Source organism: Salmo salar, chromosome ssa14 (genome assembly GCF_905237065.1).
Source record: "Salmo salar chromosome ssa14, Ssal_v3.1, whole genome shotgun sequence".
Classification (NCBI taxonomy): domain Eukaryota; kingdom Metazoa; phylum Chordata; class Actinopteri; order Salmoniformes; family Salmonidae; genus Salmo; species Salmo salar.
In genome coordinates this window covers 34580803-34602683 of record NC_059455.1, presented here as the reverse complement: position 1 = coordinate 34602683, position 21881 = coordinate 34580803, and the positions used below count along the sequence as shown (strand labels likewise).

Sequence of the window (21881 nt, the reverse complement as noted above, 5' to 3'; positions counted from 1 at the left end):
AGTGAAAACAAAACGGGTAAAGAACATAGCCCACCTTGCCTGGCGAGGGTTCAGTCTCCTCGCCGTCCGGATGTACTCCAGATTGCGGTGGTCAGTCCAGATGAGAAAAGGGTGTTTAGCCCCCTCAAACCAATGTCTCCACGCCTTCAGAGCCTTGACAACAGCCAACAGCTCCCGGTCCCCCACATCATAGTTTCGCTCCGCCGGGCTGAGCTTCTTCGAAAAGAAAGCACAGGGGCGGAGCTTTGGTGGTGTGCCCAGGCGCTGAGAGAGCACGGCTCCTATCCCAGCCTCGGACGCGTCCACCTCCACTATGAACGCCAAATAGGGATCCGGATGAGCCAGCACGGGAGCCGAGGTAAACAGAGCCTTCAGGTGACCAAAAGTCCTGTCCGCCTCAGCCGACCACTGCAGCCGCACCGGTCCCCCCTTCAGCAGTGAGGTAATGGGAGCTGCTACCTGACCAAAACCCCGGATAAACCTCCAGTAGTAGTTGACAAACCCTAGAAACCGCTGCACTTCCTTTACCGTGGTGGGAGTTGGCCAATTACACACGGCTGAAATTCGGTCACTCTCCATCTCCACCCCTGACGTGGAAATGTGGTACCCTAGGAAGGAGATGGACTGTTGGAAGAACAGACATTTCTCAGCCTTGACGTACAAGTCATGCTCCAACAGTCGACCAAGCACCCTGTGCACCAGGGACACATGCTTGGCGCATGCAGCGGAGTATATCAGAATGTCGTCGATATACACCACTACACCCTGCCCGTGCAGGTCCCGGAAAACCTTGTCAAGAAAGGCCTGGAAGACTGATGGAGCATTCATCAACCCGTACGGCATGACGAGGTACTCATAGTGCCCCGAGGAGGTACTAAATGCAGTCTTCCACTCGTCCCCCTCCCGGATACGCACCAGGTTGTAAGCGCTCCTGAGATCCAATTTTGTGAAGAAGCGCGCCCCGTGCATTGACTCGATCGCACTGGCGATGAGGCAGCGGGTAGCTGTACCTCACATTGATCTGATTGATACCTCGATAGTCAATACACGGGCGCAGACCCCCCATCCTTCTTCACAAAAAAGAAACTCGGAGGCAGGTGAAGTGGAGGGCCGAATGTATCCCTGCCCCAGGGATTCGGAGACATATGTTTCCATAGCCACCGTCTCCTCCTGTGACAGAGGATACACGTGACTCCTGGGGAGTGCTGCGCCTACCAGGAGATTTATCGCACAATTCCCCCATTGATGAGGTGGTAATTTAGTCGCCCTCTTCTTACAGAAGGCGAGAAACAAATCGGCATATTCTGAGGGGATGCGCACGGTGGAGACCTAGTCTGGACTTTCTACCGTAGTCGCACCGATGGAAACCCCCACACACCTCCCTGAGCACTCTCGTGACCACCCCTTGAGAGCCCTCTGTTGCCACGAAATAGTGGGGTCATGACAGGCCAACCAGGGTAAGCCCAGCACCACGGGAAACGCAGGAGAATCAATAAGGAAGAGACCGATTCTCTCCTTATGACCCTCCTGCATAACCATGTCTAGTGGAGCGGTGGCCTCCCTAATCAGCCTTGACCCTAATGGTCGACTATCTAGGGCGTGCACAGGGAGGGCATATCCACAGGAACAAGGGGGATCCCTAAACTATGGGCAAATGAACGGTCAATAAAATTCCCAGCTGCGCCTGAATCTACTAGCGCCTTATGCTGGGAATGCAGGGAAAACTCAGGAAATGAAATAAACACATACATGTGAGCAACAGGGGGCTCTGGGTGAGCCTGGTGCCGACTCACCTGGGGTGACACGATAGTGCCCTGCCTGCTGCCTCAACTCCCTGAGGAACCCCCCCAGCACCGACCAGCAGTGTGGCCTCTGCGGCCACAGATGGTGCAGGGAATGGCCCCTCCTCCGGTCAACCTAAGTGCAGCACCTCCCAGCTCCATGGGCGTCGGAGCAGAGGTGCTGGGGAATGGAACTGACAGACCCCTATCCGGACGGCCGAGGGCAGTCAGCAGGTTGTCCAGCCGGATGGACAGGTCCACCAGCTGGTCCAATGTGAGGGTGGTGTCTCGGCAGGCCAACTCCCGATGGACGTCCTCGTGCAGACTGCACCGGTAGTGATCGATCAGGGCCCTATCGTTCCATCCCGCGCTGGCAGCCAGGGTCCGGAAGTCCAAGGCGAAATCCTGGGAGCTCCTCGTCCCCTGCCTCAGGTGGAACAGACGTTCACCCGCCGCTCGACCCTCAGGCGGGTGGTCGAACACTGCCCAAAAGCGGCGGGTGAACCCTGCGTAATGGTCCATCGCCACGTTTCCCTCACTCCATACGGCGTTGGCCCACTCCAGGGATTTGCCTGAGAGGCAGGAGACGAGGGCGGACAAGCTCTCACGCCCCGAAGTGTGTTTGTGTGAAAACCGTCTCGCCAGCAGATTCAAACTGATTTTTCGAATCATGCTTTGAGCGGGCCATGAGCAGGCTGGAATTCAATCAGACATGCCATAGCAATGTTTATGCAGTGTCTAGGCTTACAAACTTTCACCCAAACACATATCTACTTTTTATTCAGAAATCTGTAAGCATCTGCCTGTGAGGATGATCTACTTGGTAATAAAAGTAGTAGTGAGTCTAGAAAGTACTTTAAACAATTCCACAATCTGATTCGTCCATGGCTATAAGAATAAGAGTTACGATGTGAATACCACAATGATGGGTTCTGTGAACTCTGACAGTCTCTGTTACTTTTTCACAGAGGGAGAGCTGTATTAAGGATGCAGAGGAAGCTGAGGGCATTAAAAACTACAAGGAGGCTGTGACTAAGAACTTCCTGTGTACAGGAGGGACAGAAGACAAAGTTGAGGACGTTGCCTGCAAAGGTACGTTCAATCAATGTATCAAGGAAATGTATCACTATGGAAACTAAACACAGTATTACAGGAAAATTCTGCATACAGTCATTTTTATATTTTCTAGCACATCCCATTGCTGTGTAATATTTATGAATGGTAATTTACATATATGGTATCTCACCTGGCAGTGTGCACATACAGGTAGGCTATATGACATTGTATTACATGTACAGTATGTGTACATTTAAAGGTGAATCTGGTGGTGCCCTGTAACTGAAAAATCAAAAATGTTGGATTCAGGTGAGTGTATATAACTTATACTTCCACATTTAAATACTATGTTTTTTTTATCAGCATGGTGCTGGTTGTATCAAGATAAACAGGAAATCGCACCGGTGACATTCTCCTGAGATTTGCAGGATTAGAAGTTATTTTTAGTTCATTCTGTTTACTTGTAACGTGCATGTATTATGTCTTTATGTAAGGTCAGGTACTACTGTTTTTTTTGTGTGTTAATCTTGGCAACTTAAAAGAAAAATGCAAAAATTATCTCTGTATTATTAAAGCAATCAACTTATTTTTGCTTTAGATGTGTGTGATAAACTGGGGTTTAAGGACCTGTGTACGAGTAGTATTCGGCAACCCCCTTCAAGTGCAGCATCTCGAGATTACCATATTAACCTTTTCCGAATACAAACGTTCCTCAAGGAGCATCTGGGAGAAATAAAAAGATGAAATCGAGTATGAGCCTTTAAAATTTGTTGACTGATAATTTTTGGTGTAACCTGCATACCTACTACAAACAATTGGTGCATATAACACTTCTGTCACGTCCTGACCATAGAAATATGTTATTTTCTATGGTAGAGTAGGTCAGGGCGTGACAGGGTTTTTTTCTCTATGTTTTTTATTTCTATGTTCCGGTTCTAGTTTTGTATTTCTATGTTGGGGTTTTGTTTGGGATGATCTCCAATTAGAGGCAGCTGGTCCTCGTTGTCTCTAATTGGAGATCATACTTAAGTAGGGTTTTTTTCCACCTGGGTTTTATGGGAGATAATCTTTGAGTCAGTGTATGTTTCACCTCTGCATCACGGTTTGTTGTTGTTGTCGTCATTCAGTTTATTTATGTATTGCATAGTTTCACAGTGTAAATAAAATGTGGAACGACACACACGCTGCACTTTGGTCCGCTTCTTCCTTCGACAGCAGTGACAACTTCAAATATTATTTAGCCCATGCAGAAGTTGTGAATTATTTTAAGTTTGTGATTTTGTATGTGAATTGTAGGAATATGAAGCAAATTTCTGCAACAGTTTCAGTTTTTACTACAAATCAACATTAGGATTTGGTTTGTTGACAGCTCAGTCAAATATCTCATTGAAATCTGAGATCTTTGACCTGTTGATTATGTGTCAAAACACAAAGATTGCCTTTGGACTTTGCTTTGGTCAAGAACCAAAAGATAGTTTTACGGTAAGAGGAATTTCCTTGTAATCATTATCCCAAGTAAGTATTGCGAGAAATAATTAGGGATTTTGCCAGGGTGAATGACAGTTGTGACAATTATCTTTTGTTTTACAAGCATCTTATTATGTAGACTACTGTGGAAATTGGATAAATACTTCTGTGTCATAGTACATCATGACACTGGTTGTAATGTGAAACCCACATTACAACCAGTTACAAATAGGCCTTACACTGTAAATATAATTATTTGTCAAATAAACTGTTTACCGGCATACAAAACTACTTTTTCAGTTTGTGTGTGTGTGTTAGTGAGAGAGAGAGAGAGCTGCTGCATCATTTGGGATTATACTTTTTGACAATCAACAGTGATTTTTGCAGTACGTGGTAGATAGAATGAATCCATCAGACTTCATTTTTGGACACGTAAGATTTTTTTGTTGTTGCAATTGTTGAAAATTGTGGGTGCATGTTTCTGTCTGTCTCAGTCTGGTCCAGGTCATTCTTCCCTTGCTATGGTAAACAGTCGTAGCTTAGGTTCTCACTCCAAGTTAAAAATTAACACTGACTGACTACATTAGAGGGGACTAGGCACTTCATCTGGACAGTGGTTACATTGCTGACAACATGGGGTGTTCAAAGCTCCTTGCAGCTCTCCTTCTCATCCTCTCCCTCTGCCGTTCATCTCTGGGTCAAACGTAAGTCTCTTGACCTTGTTTTGTCTCTCGGGTAAGTGGTTACATGATGACTTAGTTATGATCTTATACATTTCTATAATATATATAAAAAACAAAAACTAAGTTTTAAGTGAGAATAGGCATTGGTCTGAAGCCGAAAAAAGAAATACAATTTACACGAGCACCACAATGCCTACTAGGGTTTTACAGCACACAGCTTTGACCTACTACAGTAGCTATGTTGGTATTGTACTTCAAGCTATGTGTAAGCATGTTGCTTAGGATTCAAACCTTCTCAAACAGCCTAATTCATACTCTAAAGATGGATAATGGACTTTACAGTGTCCTGCTATTAAAATTATGTATACCTGTGTGTGTGTGTGTGTGTATATACACACACACACACACTACATGACCAAAAGTGTGGACAGGCTCATTGAACATTTCATTCCAAAATCATGGGCATTAATGGTCCCCCCTTTGATTTTGGAACATTGCTGTGGGGACTTGCTTCCATTCAGCCACAAGAGCATTAGTGAGGTCGGGCACTGGTGTTGGACGATTAGGCCTGGTTCACAGTTAGCATTCCAAATCATCCCAAAGGTGTTCGATGGGGTTGAGTTCTGGGATCTGTGCAGGCCAGTCAAGTTTTTCCACACCGATCTCAAAAAAACATTTCTGTATGTACGGGGACATTGCCATGCTGAAACCGGAAAGGGCCTTCCCCAACTGTTGCCACAAAGTTGAAAGCACTGAATCGTCTAGAATGTCATGCTGTAGCGTTAAGATTGACCTTCACTGGAACTAAGGGGCCTAGTCCAAACCATGAAAAACAGCCCCAGACCATTATAACTCCTCCACCAAACTTTACAGTTGGCACTATCCATTTGGGCAGGTAGCGTTCTCCTGGCGTTCGCCAAACCCAGATTCGTCCATCGGACTGCCAGATGGTGAAGCGTGATTCATCACTCCAGAGAACGCGTGTCCACTGTTCTGGAGTCCAATAGCGGCGAGCTTTACACCCCTCCAGCCGACGCTTGGCATTGCGCATGGTGATCTTATGCTTGTGTGCAGCTGCCCGGCCATGGAAATCCATTTCATGAAGCTCCCGACTAATAGTTATTGTGCTGACATTGCTTCCAGAGGAAGTTTGGAACTCTGTAGTGAGTGTTGCAACTGAGGACAGATGATTTTTACGCACTATGTGCTTCAGCACTCGCCAGTCCCGTTTTGTGAGCTTGTGTGGCCTACCACTTCGCAGCTGTTTCCACTTCACAAGTGGACTTCACATTTCCACTTCACAATAACAGCACTTACAGTTGACCAGGGCAGCTCTAGCAGGGCAGACATTTCACAAACTGAGTTGTTGGAAAGGTGGCATCCTATGACGGTGCCACATTGAAAGTCACTGAGCTCTTCAGTAAGGCAATTCTACTGCCAATGTTTGTCTTTGGAAATTGCATGGCTCTGTGCTCGATTTTATACACCTGTCACCAAAGGGGGTGGCTGAAATGGCCGAATCAACTAATTTGAAGGGGTGTCCACCTGCTTTTGTGTATGTATATATACACACATTACCAGTCAAAAGTTTGGAGACACCTATTCATTCAAGGTTTTTTCTTTATTTTTACTATTTTCTACATTGTAGAATAATAGTGAAGACAAAAAACTATGACATAACACATGGAATCATGTCGTAACCAAAAAAGTGTTAAACAAACAAATCAACATATTTTACATTTGAGATTCTTCAAAGTACAGTAGGCACCCTTTGCCTTGATGACAGCTTTGAACACTCTTGGCATTTTCTCAACCAGCTTCATGAGGTAGTCAACTGGAATGCATTTCAATTAACAGGTGTCTTGTTAAAAGTACATTTGTAGAAAGTTTTGTTAAAAGTGAATTTGTGGAATTTCTTTCCTTCTTAATGCATTTGAGCCAATCAGTTGTGTTGTGACAAGGTAGGGTTGGTATACAGAAGATAGCCCTATTTGGTAAAAGACCAAGTCCATATTGTGGCAAGAACAGCTCAAATAAGCAAAGAGAAACAACAGTCCATCATTACTTTAAGACATGAAGGTCAGTCAATACGGAAATGTTCTAAACTTTAAAGTTTCTTCAAGTGCAGTCGCAAAAACCATCAAGCACTATGATGAAACTGGCTCTCATGAGGACCGCCACAGGAAAGGAAGACCCAGAGTTACGTTCATTGGAGTTAACTGCACCTCAGATTGCAGCCCAAATAAATGCTTCACAGAGTTCAAGTAACAGACACATCTCAACTGTTCAGAGGAGACTGCGTGAATCAGGCCTTCATTGTCAAATTGCTGCAAAGAAACCACTACGAAAGTACACCAATAAGAAGAGACTTGCTTGGGTCAAGAAACACGAGCAATGGACATCAGACCGGTGGAAATCTGTCCCTTGGTCTGATGAGTCCAAATTTGAGATTGTTGGTTCCAACCGCCGTGTCTTTGTGAGACGGAGAGTAGCTGAATGGATGATCTCTGCATGTGTGGTTCCCACCGTGAAGGCGTTGAGGTGTGATGGTGTGGGGGTGCTTTGCTGATGACACTGTCAGTGATTTATTTAGAATTCAAGGCACTCTTAACCAGCATAGCTACCACAGCATTCTGCAGCGATATGCCATCCCATCTGGTTTGCGCTTAGTCCCACTATCATTTGTTTTTCAACAGGACAATGACCCAAAACACATCTCCAGGCTGTGTAAGGGCTATTTGACCAAGAAGGAGAGTGATGGAGTGCTGCATCAGATGACCTGGCCTCTGCAATCACCTGACCTCAACTCAACTGAGATGGTTTGGGATGAGTTGGACTGCAGAGTGAAGGAAAAGCAGCCAACAAGTGCTCAGCATATGTGGGAACTCCTCAGCATATGTTGGAAAAGCATTCCTCATGAAGCTGGTTGAGAGAATGCCAAGAGTGTGCAAAGCTGTCAAGGCAAAGGGTGGCTACTTTAATATAGTGTAATGACCCTGGGTTTATAAGCGCAGATATCGACTCTGCCACTCGAGCATGCTTTTGGGGCACAGTCCATAGCGCGCTGGACTTCGGGCTAGAAGGTCAAGGGTTCAAGGCCTGCTCCCTGCCTGTTTCATTACAATATATTTTGATTTAACACTTTTTTGGTTACTATATGATTCCATATGTGTTATTTCATAGTTTTGATGTCGACACTATTATTCTACAATGCAGAAAATAGTAAAAATAAAGAAAAACCCTTGAATGAGTAGGTGTGGACTGGAAACTGGAAACACTTATCTCCCTCACTAGCTTTAAGCACCAGCTCACAGATCACTGCACCTGTACATAGCCCATCTATAATTTAGCCCAAACAACTACCACTTCCCCTACTGTATTTATTTATTTTACTCCTTTGCACCCCATTCTCTATTTCTACTTTTCACATTCTTCTACTACAAATCTACCGTTCCAGTGTTTTACTTTGCCACCATGGACTTTTTTTGCCTTTACCTCCCTTATCTCACCTCATTTGCTCACAATTTTTTGTACATAGACTTATTTTTCTACTGTATTATTGACTGTATATTTGTTTTACCCCATGTGTAACTCTGTGTTGTTGTATGTTGTCGAACTGCTTTGCTTTATCTTGGCTAGGTCGCAATTGTAAATGAGAACTTGTTCTCAACTTGCCTACCTGGTTAAATAAAGGTGAAATAAAAAAATAAATAAAAAGGTGTCCAAACATTTGACTGGTACTGTATATAGTGTATATGTGGTTCATAACTAGCTTACGGTTTCTTAAACGCTATGGGCTATGTGGGACGCAAGCGTCCCACCCCTGGTACACCCTATCAACAACAGGTGAAATATCAAGAGCGCCAAATTTGAAAACAATTAAATGTCATAATTCAAATTTCTCAAACATACAACTATCTTACACCCTTTGAAAGATAAACATCTCCTTAATCTAACCACGTTGTCCGATTTCAAAAAGGCTTTACGGCGAAAGCATAAAGTTAGATTATGTTAGGACAGTACATTGAAAATAGCTGTGTGTAATGTTTTGTCAATGCAAAGACACGCGTCACCAAAAGCAGAAAACCAGCTAAAATTATGCACTAACCTTTGACAATCTCCATCAGATGACACTCCTAGGACATTATGTTAGACAATACATGCATTTTTTTGTTCTATCAAGTTCATATTTATATCCAAAAACAGCGTTTTACTATGGCGTTGATGTTGAGGAAATCTTTTCCCTCCAATACCGCCAGTCAAATCAGCACAACAAATTAAATAATTACTATTCGAAAACATTGGTAAAATATTATATTGTTATTCGAAGAATTATAGATTTACATCTCTTGAACGCAACCGGATTGCCAGATTTAAAAATAACCTTACTGGGAAATCACACTTTGCAATAATCTGAGCACTGCGCCCAGAAAAATACCCTTTGCGATACAGACTAACCGCCATGTTGGAGAGATCTAAAATCGAAAATACTATGTAAATAATCCATTACCTTTGATTCTCTTCATCAGATGTCACTTCCAGGAATCCCAGGTCCATAACAAATGTAGTTTTGTTCGAAAAAGCTCATAATTTATGTCCAAAAAGCTCCGTGTTGTTAGCACATGATCTATGCCTGCCGGACTTCTCTTCATGAACGAGGGGAACAAAAATATTTAAGTTCGTTCAAACATGTCAAACGTTGTATAGCATAAATCATTAGTGCCTTTTTCAACTAGAACATGAATAATATTCAAGGCGGACGATTGCATTCTCTTTTAAAACGTATTGGAACGAGAGTACCCAACATGAACTCGCGCGCCAGAGTCTAATCAGCCACCACCGTTCCAAGGCTCTTGTTCGTTCAGTTCTCACAGTAGAAGACTCAAACCACTTTCTAAAGACTGGTGACATCTAGTGAAGCCATAGGAAGTGCTCAAAGATTAATAAGCCCCTGTGTGTTTCAATGGCATAGGTTTAAAGGTAATTCAAAACATCAGGTATCCACTTCCTGTCAGAATTTGTCTCAGAGTTTTGACTGCCATATGAGTTCTGTTATACTTACAGACACCATTCAAACAGTTTTAGAAAATTCAGAGTGTTTTCTATCCAAACCTGAACAATAATATGCATATTCTAGCTTCTGAGTTGGTGTAGGAGGCAGTTAAAAATGGGCACATATTTCTTTCAAAATGCTCAATACTGCCCCCTAGACCTTAACAAAGCAAATTGTTTTCTCCGTTATGGTTTGTGTTGTAGTCTTGGTTGGTCTTAGTCGAGGAAATGTAGCGTAGCTAACTGCAATATCTTCCCTGTCACAAATCTGGCTACCTCGTCTTACCGTGGCTTGGTCTGTGCAATACAATTGAATGGGAGCAGCATGGCAGTTCCCCCAAGTTCGGTGGGTTTAAACTTAACGTAGCTAATGTTAACTAGCTATGTTTTGTGTAAGAAAGTATGATATATTGTGGTGCATACACGTTAGCTAAAGTTAGTCTTACGTTGGCTAACGTTACCTAGGTAGTTAACATTAACTTGCTTTCATAGCAGCCAAGGACATTCGCTATCATATTTGTTTGTGCTCTAATTTCAGGGAAGTGTCTAGATCAGCAGTTTACACATGGTGACTTCAGCCTTTATATGAAAAACGTTACTTGGCAAAAATATTGCTAGCTAGCTTTCCTTGTTTGTTGGTTAGCTACCTAGCCAACGTTAGCTCTCATCTGACTGGTATAAGGTATAATGTTACGTTCGCTAGCCAGCTAACTAATCAAAACAAAAGCACATTCATTGGCTTATTTGCCTGTTCGCTAGTAGTTAGCTTTCAGGTGACTGCTGTTTCCTAGCTACAGAGGCTAGCTGCTGGACTTTCTAACGTTCGCTAGTTAACTACCTAGCTAATTAAAATATATGGTGCATTTATTAACTTAAGCTTGAATACCACCATATAGCTAACTATATACAGTAGCCTAGGTTTGTTCGCAAACAATTCTTAAGACTGGCGGCATGGCGCAAACAGCTGTGTTGTTGCCAAGCAACCGACCCGGTGTTAGAACTCTGAGATTTGGCTGAAAATATGTTTCAGAAATGTATCAGAAATGCTACATAATGGTAGCACATTTTTGGTTCTTAACAGACAAAAATGAGAGAGAAATTATAAATGTAATCAAAATTACAAACGTATTCAGTCCGAAAGCTGGCAAGTCTAATGGTCACTTTATGGATGCTGTAGTCTCGACCGAGGTAAAAGATTCAGGTTGGATATTCGCCTGTAGTTTTCCTTACGTTCTCTAACAGCAGTTAGGGACCGTCAACATAGTGACAAATCTAATTTTTCAAATTTCAATAGCTCTAGCTAACCCAATGGCATAGACACACACTGCACACACTTTTTTGTTGTTGATTTACACCTCGCACTATTTTAAATCATTTATTTACATTTTTGAATTTCAGTAGCTCTTTGGTCATTTGACCTACTGACTTCAAACAAGGTTCAGAATGTATCAGTGGGCCTACACATTGCACACCCTTTAGTTTGTCCATTTTCTTCTCATGCAATTTTACATTAATTTTCTATGTTTTTCAATGTTTCTATTTTCAATAACTCCTTGGTCATGTGACCTACTGACCTCAAACAAGGTACAGAATGTCCACTGACTAACCTTCTGTATTGCACACCCTTTAGTTTGTCCGTTTTCATCTCACACGATTTTACATGAATTTTTCAAACTTTCGAATTTCAATAGCTCCTTGGTAATGTGACCAACCTACCTCAAACAACTTTCAGAATATCCACGGAGTGGCGGTCACGGGCTCATGAGGCATCCAGTGCGGTAACGTGACCGATCCCGGAGAAGCTGGCGGGAGCCCACGGGGAGAGTTCTCTTTTCTTTGTGAAGGGCAGGGCGCCATGGAATGGGTTCGCCCCGAGAGAGGGGCCCAAGCCCTGGAAAGCGTTGCGATTTCAGTGGCATCTGGTGAGTTCTCCCTGGCCCTTGAAAATCCGGGGGAGAGGGTTTAAATCTCACGCCGGGCCGTACCCATATCCGCAGCAGGTCTCCAAGGTGAACAGCCTCTGGCATGTTACAACAATGTAGGTAAGGGAAGATGGCAAAAAAAGATCCATAACTTCGGGATAAGGATTGACTAAGGGCTGGGTCGGTCGGGCTGGGGTGCGAAGCGGGGCTGGGCCAGTGCCGCGGTTAGGGGAGCAGTCGCTCCATCACCCTCCTCTCACCACCATTGGAAGTTTGTTGTGCGGCCCATCTCGCGGTCTCTCGTATGTGGTCTCGCAAGGGGCTGCGTGCGGGGGTTCATCGGAGTAGTGTCCGTCGGCGGGCCGAAGGCGGACCGGTGGGGTGTTGGGTCCGGCGGTTGGCGGTTGGCGGTGGCAACTCTGGACGCACGCAAGGCCCTTATCAAAGAAAAAAAAAGCCAAATGAAACTAGTTCAGACAGGACAAACCGTTCAGTAAGGGAGAGCAATGGTTAAAAAAAACTAATCTCACTTAAAGGGAATGTTTTCGATTATGGGGGAGGGAAGAGCTTAATCTCCCCAGCTACGGCGTTCGCCGGCCCCAAACAATGTAGGTGGGGAGGTCTCCTCTACGCTCACTAGACTTGAGGCGGAGACTAAACCCATTGGCCCCGCATTGATAAGGCATTGCATGGATCTGGCTCATGCCCTACGAAGTGGGGAGGGGTATCTACAGCTTGTCTGGGGAGGGAGGCCTACATCTGATGTGGGTAGTACCATCCACGCCCATTGATTTGCTGCGGAACCATAAAACGGACGGAAGAAGCTTAGGTTCCCACTGGGCACGGATCACTGAATGTCAACTTGATGAAATTCAAAGGAGCGTACCCACCTGTTGCGGTCACACTCAAATCACCCATGGGGTGAGTGTGACCACCCCCCCCCCCCATGTCAAAGTGAAGAATATCGATGAAGCGCTGGTAAAGGTGGTTCCTATGGTTCTGTCCCACAGGGCTAAATCATGCTCTTCAATCGATCGCTACCAGCACCTGCCCGCCCGTCCAGCGTCACTACTCTGGACGGTTCTGACTTAGAATATGTGGACATATACAAATACCTAGGTGTCTGGTTAGACTGTAAACTCTCCTTCCAGACTCACATTAACCATCTCCAATCCAAAATTAAATCTAGAATCAGCTTCCTATTTCGCAACAAAGCATCCTTCACTCATGCTGCCAAACATACCGTCGTAAAACGGACTATCCTACCGATCCTTGACTTCGGCGATGTCATTTACAAAATTCCTCCTTTTGGCCGCCTTTCCTTCCAGTTCTCTGCTGCCAATGACTGGAACGAATTGCAAAAATCACTGAAGCTGGAGACTCATATCTCCCTCACTAGCTTTAAGCACCAGCTGTCAGAGCAGCTCACAGATCACTGCACCTGTACATAGCCCATCTGTAAATAGCCCATCCAACTACCTCATCCCCATACTGTTATTTATTTTTTTGCTCCTTTGCACCCCAGTATCTCTACTTACACATTCATCTTCTGCACATCTATCACTCCAGTCTCTATTACTCCAGTGTTTAATTGCTAAATTGTAATTATTTCACCACTGTGGTCTATTTATTTCCTTACCTCCCTTATCTTACCTCATTTTCACACACTGTATATAGACTTTTCTCTCTTGTCTTTTTGACTGTATGTTTTGTTATTCCATGTGTAACTCTGTGTTGTTGTTTCTGTCGCACTGCTTTGCTTTATCTTGGCCAGGTCGCAGTTGTAAATGAGAACTTGTTCTCAACTTGCCTACCTGGTTAAATAAAGGTGAAATACCTTTTTTTTTAAAGGGCTGACTGGGCAAGCAAATTATTGAAAGGGGATGATTATTTTCTGTTGCTTCTTCCGACACCCGGTTGATGGTGCTGCTAGATACTGCGAGGGGTATTTGGTTCTCAAGCTTATAAGTATTGCGCTGGCACTTGATGTCGATTGGATGTAAAAACCCAGTTAAAGTCTGCTGAAGGTTAGTAGCGGCAACTGATGTCCAGTTTGTAAGACAGAAAAGCCTCTGATGATACCACCGGGCGTTACTCGGGCTGGGGTCAGCACTCAGGCTGTGGAGGTTGGGTTGGGGACTTAGTCTCTGAGCGGATAAAAGCGGAAAGGTCAACAGGTGCACAGAGCTTGTTTCAGGTTACCAGGTGCACAAGGAGGCCTCCATCAAGGCAGGGGGCACTCCGAGTCCAAGCAAGGGCAGCCGGACTCGGGGGCTGGGGGCAGCACTCAGGCCATGTAGGTTGGAGTGGGACTTAGACTGTGAGCAGAAAAATGCGGCCGGGTCACCAGGAGCACAGAGCCTGTTTCGAACTCCTGACAGCGGGACTATAGACATTTTAGTAATTCCAGGGAGTAAGCTATACTCCAAGGCCAAGGGAGAGGGGTGTTGACCGGATAGGGAGAGTAGAGGTGGAGGTCTGTAGTTCCAGGGAGTAAGCTATACACTCTCAGGCCCAGGGAAAGGGCAGGCAGGCGGGCAGGGAGTGTAGGCCTAGAGGCCAGGAATCAGAGGTCACCAGGTCAATGGGGGCCTGCCTGGAGGTCAGGAAGACCCCAGGGAGAAGGCCCAAGTGAATAGGTGTGTGAGTGACACTGCCTTTCAGGGGGGCAAAGCAGGCAAATTAATGTAAAATCATGTGAGATGAAAATGGACAAACTAAAGGATGTGCAATTTGTAGGCCCACTGAGTGTACATTCTGAACCTTGATTGAAGTCAGTAGGTCACATGACCAAGGAGCTATTGAAATGTTAAAACCTCTTACATCTAGACGTTCCGCTAGCGGAACACCTGCTCCAATATCCAATGATGGGCGTGGAGCGAAATACAAATTCCTCGAAAATCCCCAAACTTCAATTTTTCAAACATATGACTATTTTACACCATTTTAAAGACAAGACTCTCCTTTATCTAACCACACTGTCCGATTTCAAAAAGGCTTTACAGCGAAAGCAAAACATTAGATTATGTCAGCAGAGTACCCAGCCAGAAATAATCAGACACCCATTTTTCAAGCTAGCATATGTCACAAAAAAACAAAACCACATCTAAATGCAGCAGTAACCTTTGATGATCTTCATCAGATGACACTCCTAGGACATTATGTTATACAATACATGCATGTTTTGTTCAATCAAGTTCATATTTATATCAAAAACCAGCTTTTTACATAAGCATGTGACGTTCAGAACTAGCATTCCCACCGAACACTTCCGGTGAATTTACTAAATTACTCACGATAAACGTTCACAAAAAAAACATAACAATTATTTTAAGAATTATAGATACAGACCTCCTTTATGCAATCACGGTGTCCGATTTTAAAATAACTTTTCGGTGAAAGCACATTTTGCAATATTCTGAGTAGATAGATCGCCATCACGGGCTAGCTATTTTGACACCCACCAAGTTTGGTGCTCACCAAACTCAGATTTACTATAAGAAAAATTGGATTACCTTTGCTGTTCTTCGTCAGAATGCACTCCCAGGACTTCTACTTCAAAAACAAATGTTGGTTTGGTTCCAAATAATCCATAGTTATATCCAAATAGCGGCGTTTTGTTGTGCGTTCAAGACACTATCCGAAGGGTGACGCTCCCGGCGTGTTTCGTGACAAAAAAAAATCAAAATATTCCATTACCGTACTTCGAAGCATGTCAAACGCTGTTTAAAATCAATTTTTATGCGATTTTTCTCATAAAAAAGCGATAATTTTCCGACCGGGAGTCGTTTTCGTTCAAAGACTGAAAATGTAAACATGGAGTCGTCTCGTGCACGCTCGCACCAGTCTCATTGTTCTCAGATCGACCACTTACCAAATGCGCTACTGTTTTTCAGCCATGGCCTGCAAAGTCATCATTCAACGTTCTGGCGCCTTCTGAGAGCCTATGGGAGCGTTAGAAAATGTCACGTTACAGCAGAGATCCGCTGTTTTGGATAGAGATGACAAAGAAGGTCAAGAAATGGTCAGAGAGGGCGCTTCCTGTTTGGAATCTTCTCAGGTTTTGGCCTGCCAAATGAGTTCTGTTATACTCACAGACACCATTCAAACAGTTTTAGAAACTTTGGAGTGTTTTCTATCCAAAGCTAATAATTATATGCATATTCTAGTTTCTGGGCAGGAGTAATAATCAGATTAAATCGGGTACGTTTTTTATCCGGCCGTGAAAATACTGCCCCCTATCCATAACTAGTTAAAGATTTAAAAATTAATGTAAAATCGCGTGAGATGAAAATGGACAAACTAACTTGTGTGCAATGTGTAGGCCCACTGGTTGTACATTCTGAACCTTGTTTGAGTCCAGTAGGTCACATGAGCAAGAAGCTATTGAAATTCTAAAGTTTGAAAAATGCATGTAAGAACGTGTGAGATGAAAATGGACAAACTAAAGGGTGTTTAATATAGAAGGGTAGTCAGTGTACATTCTGAACCTTGTTTGAAGTCAGTAGGTCACATAACCAAGGAGCTATTGAATTTGTTTATTTTGAAAAATGTATGTAAAATGGTGTGAGATGAAAATGGACAAACTAAAGGGTGTGTAATGTGTAGGCCCACTGATTGTACATTCTGAACCTTGTTTGAAGTCAGTAGGTCACATGACCAAGGAGCTATTGAAATTCAAATGTAAAAAAAGTTTGTACTTTGTTTACGCTCCCTAACTAATGAAACTAGGAATACAAAATGCTGCTCACATTTCCGCATGTTTATTAGCTTTGCAAAGCGAATTAAGGTCCAAATCGTGAAAATAAGACCTGTGCAATTTTTCCAACATCATGACACTAATTTGGAGTCTGTGGCTCAAGTGGTTTGAAAGCGCGAATATCCGTCTGGCTTTACCTCGGTGTAGTCTCATTCTTATCCAAGGCTAGATATTGAGCTCATTCTGGGCAAAACATTGTCTGACAACCCTAACACTAAGGACTCTGTTTAAAAATCCGGTATTTGGTTCTCGGTAATGGACAGAAGGTTCATGACGAGAGGCGAGGAGTGTGTTGTGTATCTCTAATCAAGTTGATTTGCGAATTGTCATCAAGATTGGTGTCATATTGGTTTAGATATGATGGTAGGGAGATTTGAACACTGAGCTTCAACCAATGCCTATATTATTCACCATAAAGCAATGCTGAACTGATCAATGGTTTGCAATTATCATCATATTAAAAAAATGAATTGACAACATCTGTCAAAATGTCACAAATATTTTGCTATTTTCATATTTTATTTCAAGCCCACCTACATTATAAACTATGAGTACTATTTTGGTAATGTGTCCGTTTGTTGTTGCAGGTACATAATGGTGGCCCCAAACATCCTTCGGGTTGGCAGTGAGGAGAACATATACTTGGAGAGCTCAGTGGGTGGTGAGGTGGACCTTACTGTGATGGACTTTCCTTTGAAAAGATCTAAGCTCTATGGAAAAAAACTGATCCTTGGAGATAACAACCAGGCTCTGCATCAGCTAAAGGTAAGATATTTGATTTGGATGAGTTTCACATGCTCACAACACAGACCTAAGCCAAATGTATACCTTACGCAAGTTAACATTTGTGCTGCTGCACACTTTGCATATTTTTGTGGCGCAAGTATGCAGGGAAGACATTTTGCATGGCTGTGTTCTTGCTTTGCTTACTTACAGGATGTATACATTATTATTTTAAATGCCATGCATTGTTTACAGTATATCTTTCTTTTTTCTTTTTTTAACACATCACTTCTCTCAAGGTAAGAATACAATTTAGATTGGGGTAAAAATCTCAAACTATTCCTTTAATTGTCCCTGTAAGGCTTTAAAGTAAGGCACCCTTTATAAAGGCTTCATACAAGATTTATAAGTGGTTTATAGATTGTTCACAATTATTTCATTTATAGTTTATAAATCAGTTATAAATCCTTATTACAGCATTTAGCAAACTCCTCAATGGGTGCTCATTTTGGGGTTTTGCCCAAGCACTACACAGCTCATTCAAATAATCAAATCTTGATGAGTTGATTATATGAATCAGCTGTGTAGTGCTAGGCCTTTGGGGTCCACAGAACCGAGGTTGGAGAAACGCTGCCTTATTACATATTGTTTAGGTTATTAACAAATGTGTGCTTGTCATTTTGGTCCTTTGAAATAGTGAGATAAAACATAATAAAGGGTACCTTATGTGTAGTGCTACTGTTACCATTGTGCATTTGGGGAAAGTGTTTTGTTAGCTATTAATAATTATCATGCTTTCGTACAAGATTCACTAACATCCATTCTCTCTCCCTCGCTCTCTCTCTCGGAAGCTTGATCAAAAAGACTTCAAAAGCAATGTTAGAGGCAATCAGTATGTGTACCTGAAAGCAACATTCAGAGGCAGACAATTGGAGACAGTTGTTTTGGTGTCCTTCCAGTCAGGTTATGTCTTCCTCCAGACAGATAAGCCTATCTATAACCCTGGAGAGGACGGTAAGTATGCAGCAAACCCATCCCGTGCCTCATTTAAAGTGCTCCATCATTTTGCATATACAATATTTGTTTTTTAGTTTATTCAGTCAACAATGGCAGAATGTCTTAACACATACATCACCATTTTATTAAGGTGTAATGTATACAAAAAATAATCATAGGCAGTTATGAAGCCTACAAAGGTAATTCATATCAAGAGAGCTTCACATTAGGTTTCATTTTAGACTTTACTTGAATAATCCTCCCATTTGTGCACAATAAAAATGTGGTTTCCCCTTTTCAGTTAAGTACAGGCTATTTGTCACAAACCTTGAAGCAAAGGCAGCAAAAGGTATTGTTGGTGTTGGTTTAAAGGTAAGATAAAATTATGCAATAGCCTACTTTACAGGTATCAAATATTTGGAAAAGCACAGTGAAATATACACTGCTCAAAAAAATAAAGGGAACACTAAAATAACACATCCTAGATCTGAATGAATGAAATAATCTTATTAAATACTTTTTTCTTTACATAGTTGAATGTGCTGACAACAAAATCACACAAAAATAATCAATGGAAATCCAATTTATCAACCCATGGAGGTCTGGATTTGGAGTCACACTCATAATTAAAGTGGAAAACCACACTACAGGCTGATCCAACTTTGATGTAATGTCCTTAAAACAAGTCAAAATTAGGCTCAGTAGTGTGTGTGTGGCCTCCACGTGCCTGTATGACCTCCCTACAACGCCTGGGCATGCTCCTGATGAGGTGGCGGATGGTCTCCTGAGGGATCTCCTCCCAGACCTGGACTAAAGCATCCGCCAACTCCTGGACAGTCTGTGGTGCAACGTGGCGTTGGTGGATGGAGTGAGACATGATGTCCCAGATGTGCTCAATTGGATTCAGGTCTGGGGAACGGGCGGGCCAGTCCATAGCATCAATGCCTTCCTCTTGCAGGAACTGCTGACACACTCCAGCCACATGAGGTCTAGCATTGTCTTGCATTAGGGGGAACCCAGGGCCAACCGCACCAGCATATGGTCTCACAAGGGGTCTGAGGATCTCATCTCGGTACCTAATGGCAGTCAGGCTACCTCTGGCGAGCACATGGAGGGCTGTGCGGCCTCCCAAAGAAATGCCACCCCACACCATGACTGACCCACCGCCAAACCGGTCATGCTGGAGGATGTTGCAGGCAGCAGAACGTTCTCCACGGCATCTCCAGACTCTGTCACGTTTGTCACATGTGCTCAGTGTGAACCTGCTTTCATCTGTGAAGAGCACAGGGCGCCAGTGGCGAATTTGCCAATCTTGGTGTTCTCTGGCAAATGCCAAACGTCCTGCACGGTGTTGGGCTGTAAGCACAACCCACACCTGTGGACGTCGGGCCCTCATACCACCCTCATGGAGTCTGTTTCTGACCGTTTGAGCAGACACATGCACATTTGTGGCCTGCTGGAGGTCATTTTGCAGGGCTCTGGCAGTGCTCCTCCTTGCACAAAGGCGGAGGTAGCGGTCCTGCTGCTGGGTTGTTGCCCTCCTACGGCCTCCTCCACGTCTCCTGATGTACTAGCCTGTCTCCTGGTAGCGCCTCCATGCTCTGGACACTACGCTGACAGACACAGCAAACCTTCTTGCCACAGCTCGCATTGATGTGCCATCCTGGATGAGCTGCACTACCTGAGCCACTTGTGTGGGTTGTAGACTCCGTCTCATGCTACCACTAGAGTGAAAGCACCGCCGCATTCAAAAGTGACCAAAACATCAGCCAGGAAGCATAGAAACTGAGAAGTGGTCTGTGGTCCCCACCTGCAGAACCACTCCTTTATTGGGGGTGTCTTGCTAATTGCCTATAATTTCCACCTGTTGTCTATTCCATTTGCACAACAGCATGTGAAATTTATTGTCAATCAGTGTTGCTTCCTAAGTGGACAGTTTGATTTCACAGAAGTGTGATTGACTTGGAGTTACATTGTGTTGTTTAAGTGTTCCCTTTATTTTTTTGAGCAGTGTAGATCAACGCAGAACAATATTTGAAAAAAATCTGATGAATGTAGGATTATTTTATGAGAGCGATTTTGTAAGTCATTGTTGTTACTTCTAAAATATGTTGAATCAGTTGTTTGGAATCAGAAAACAAATTGATTATCTACCTAGCAACTACTTAGCTCTATTCTGATTGGTCAGATGTTTGTTAATTGTTGCAAGAGAAAAGGAAGTAGGGCAGTTAATTCATGACTGAAACAGGGTATTGACTAGATGGTAGTGCTGAGCGATAAATGCTTTTTGAAGTCAGTATGGTTTAGGTTCGACTCAATAAAAAAATCTCGGTTTTCAATTTCGGTTTAGATTAGTATTTTTTAAATTAAATGCACTATCATTATGTGTGTTAAATTAATTAATAAAATCCCATGATGGTAGTGACTGCCCATTACTGCAAAGCACTTATTAACCATCATTTATTCACATTACTTTACTGTACTTTAATCAAATATTTCAGTTGTGTATATTACATTTGTTTTTTTTAATGACTTTATTTAATTCCAAGTCAACTTATCTCTGTTGAGCTGCTGCCTATGCTGTCTGAAAAATCACAATTTTAGAAGATCTTCAAAGTAAATAAGGCATACTTGACTGCTGAATGAATATAAATCACTTAGATCATGTATTTTCAGGTAGAGATACCTCGCGAAGCAACTGCTCTCTATCCCTCTTGATTTAAGCGTTCTTCTGTCTTCTCTATGTGTCTGCCCCACACAGACTGGACAAGAAGGCGCGCAATGGATTTTGGTCTTTGTAGTTAATTACCACATTTTTTTTGCACTGAACTATGGAGACTATTAGCCTGTTGGAAACTACAACTCCCTACTACATCGCACAGATCGGGCATAATCTTATTTACAGTGAGCTCTAAAAGTATTGGGACAGTGACACATTTTTGGTTGTTTTGGCTCTGTACTCCAGCACTTTGGATTTGAAATTATACATTGATTATGAGGTTAAAGTGCTGACTGTCAGCTTTAATGTGAGGGTATTTTCACTCATATCGGGTGAACTGTTTAGTCCCCGCCTTTTAGGTGACCAAAAGTATTGGGACAAATTCACTTATTTGTATTATGTGTGGCTCAGTTGGTAGAGCATGGTGTTTGCAACGCCAGGGTTGTGGGTTCGATTCCCACGGGGGACCAGTATGGGGAAAAAAATGTATGCATTCACTACTGTAAGTCGCTCTGGATAAGAGCGTCTGCTAAATGACTAAAATATAAATATAAATATAAAATATAAATATAAATATAAAAGTTTTGTATTTGGTCCCATATTCATAGCATGCAATGATTGCATCAAGCTTGTGACTACAAACTTGTTTGATGCATTTGCTGTTTGCTTTGGTTGTTTCAGATACATTTTGTGCCCAATAGAAATGAATGGTAAATAATGTAA

At 43.0% G+C, this 21881-nt stretch overlaps 1 protein-coding gene across 1 annotated transcript in view; it reads left to right on the top strand.

Moving 5' to 3' along the window:
- Window positions 1–4780: 4780 nt before the first annotated feature.
- The window catches only part of LOC106569365 (complement C3), a 56403-nt gene continuing 39302 nt past the window's right edge, over window positions 4781–21881 (top strand). Inside the window, exons 1-4 of the mRNA XM_014140672.2 lie at window positions 4781–5008; window positions 17308–17485; window positions 18295–18457; window positions 18741–18811. Coding sequence (XP_013996147.1) covers window positions 4938–5008; window positions 17308–17485; window positions 18295–18457; window positions 18741–18811 — 483 coding nt within the window. The 5' untranslated portion in view covers window positions 4781–4937. The remainder of the gene's footprint in view (window positions 5009–17307; window positions 17486–18294; window positions 18458–18740; window positions 18812–21881) is intronic.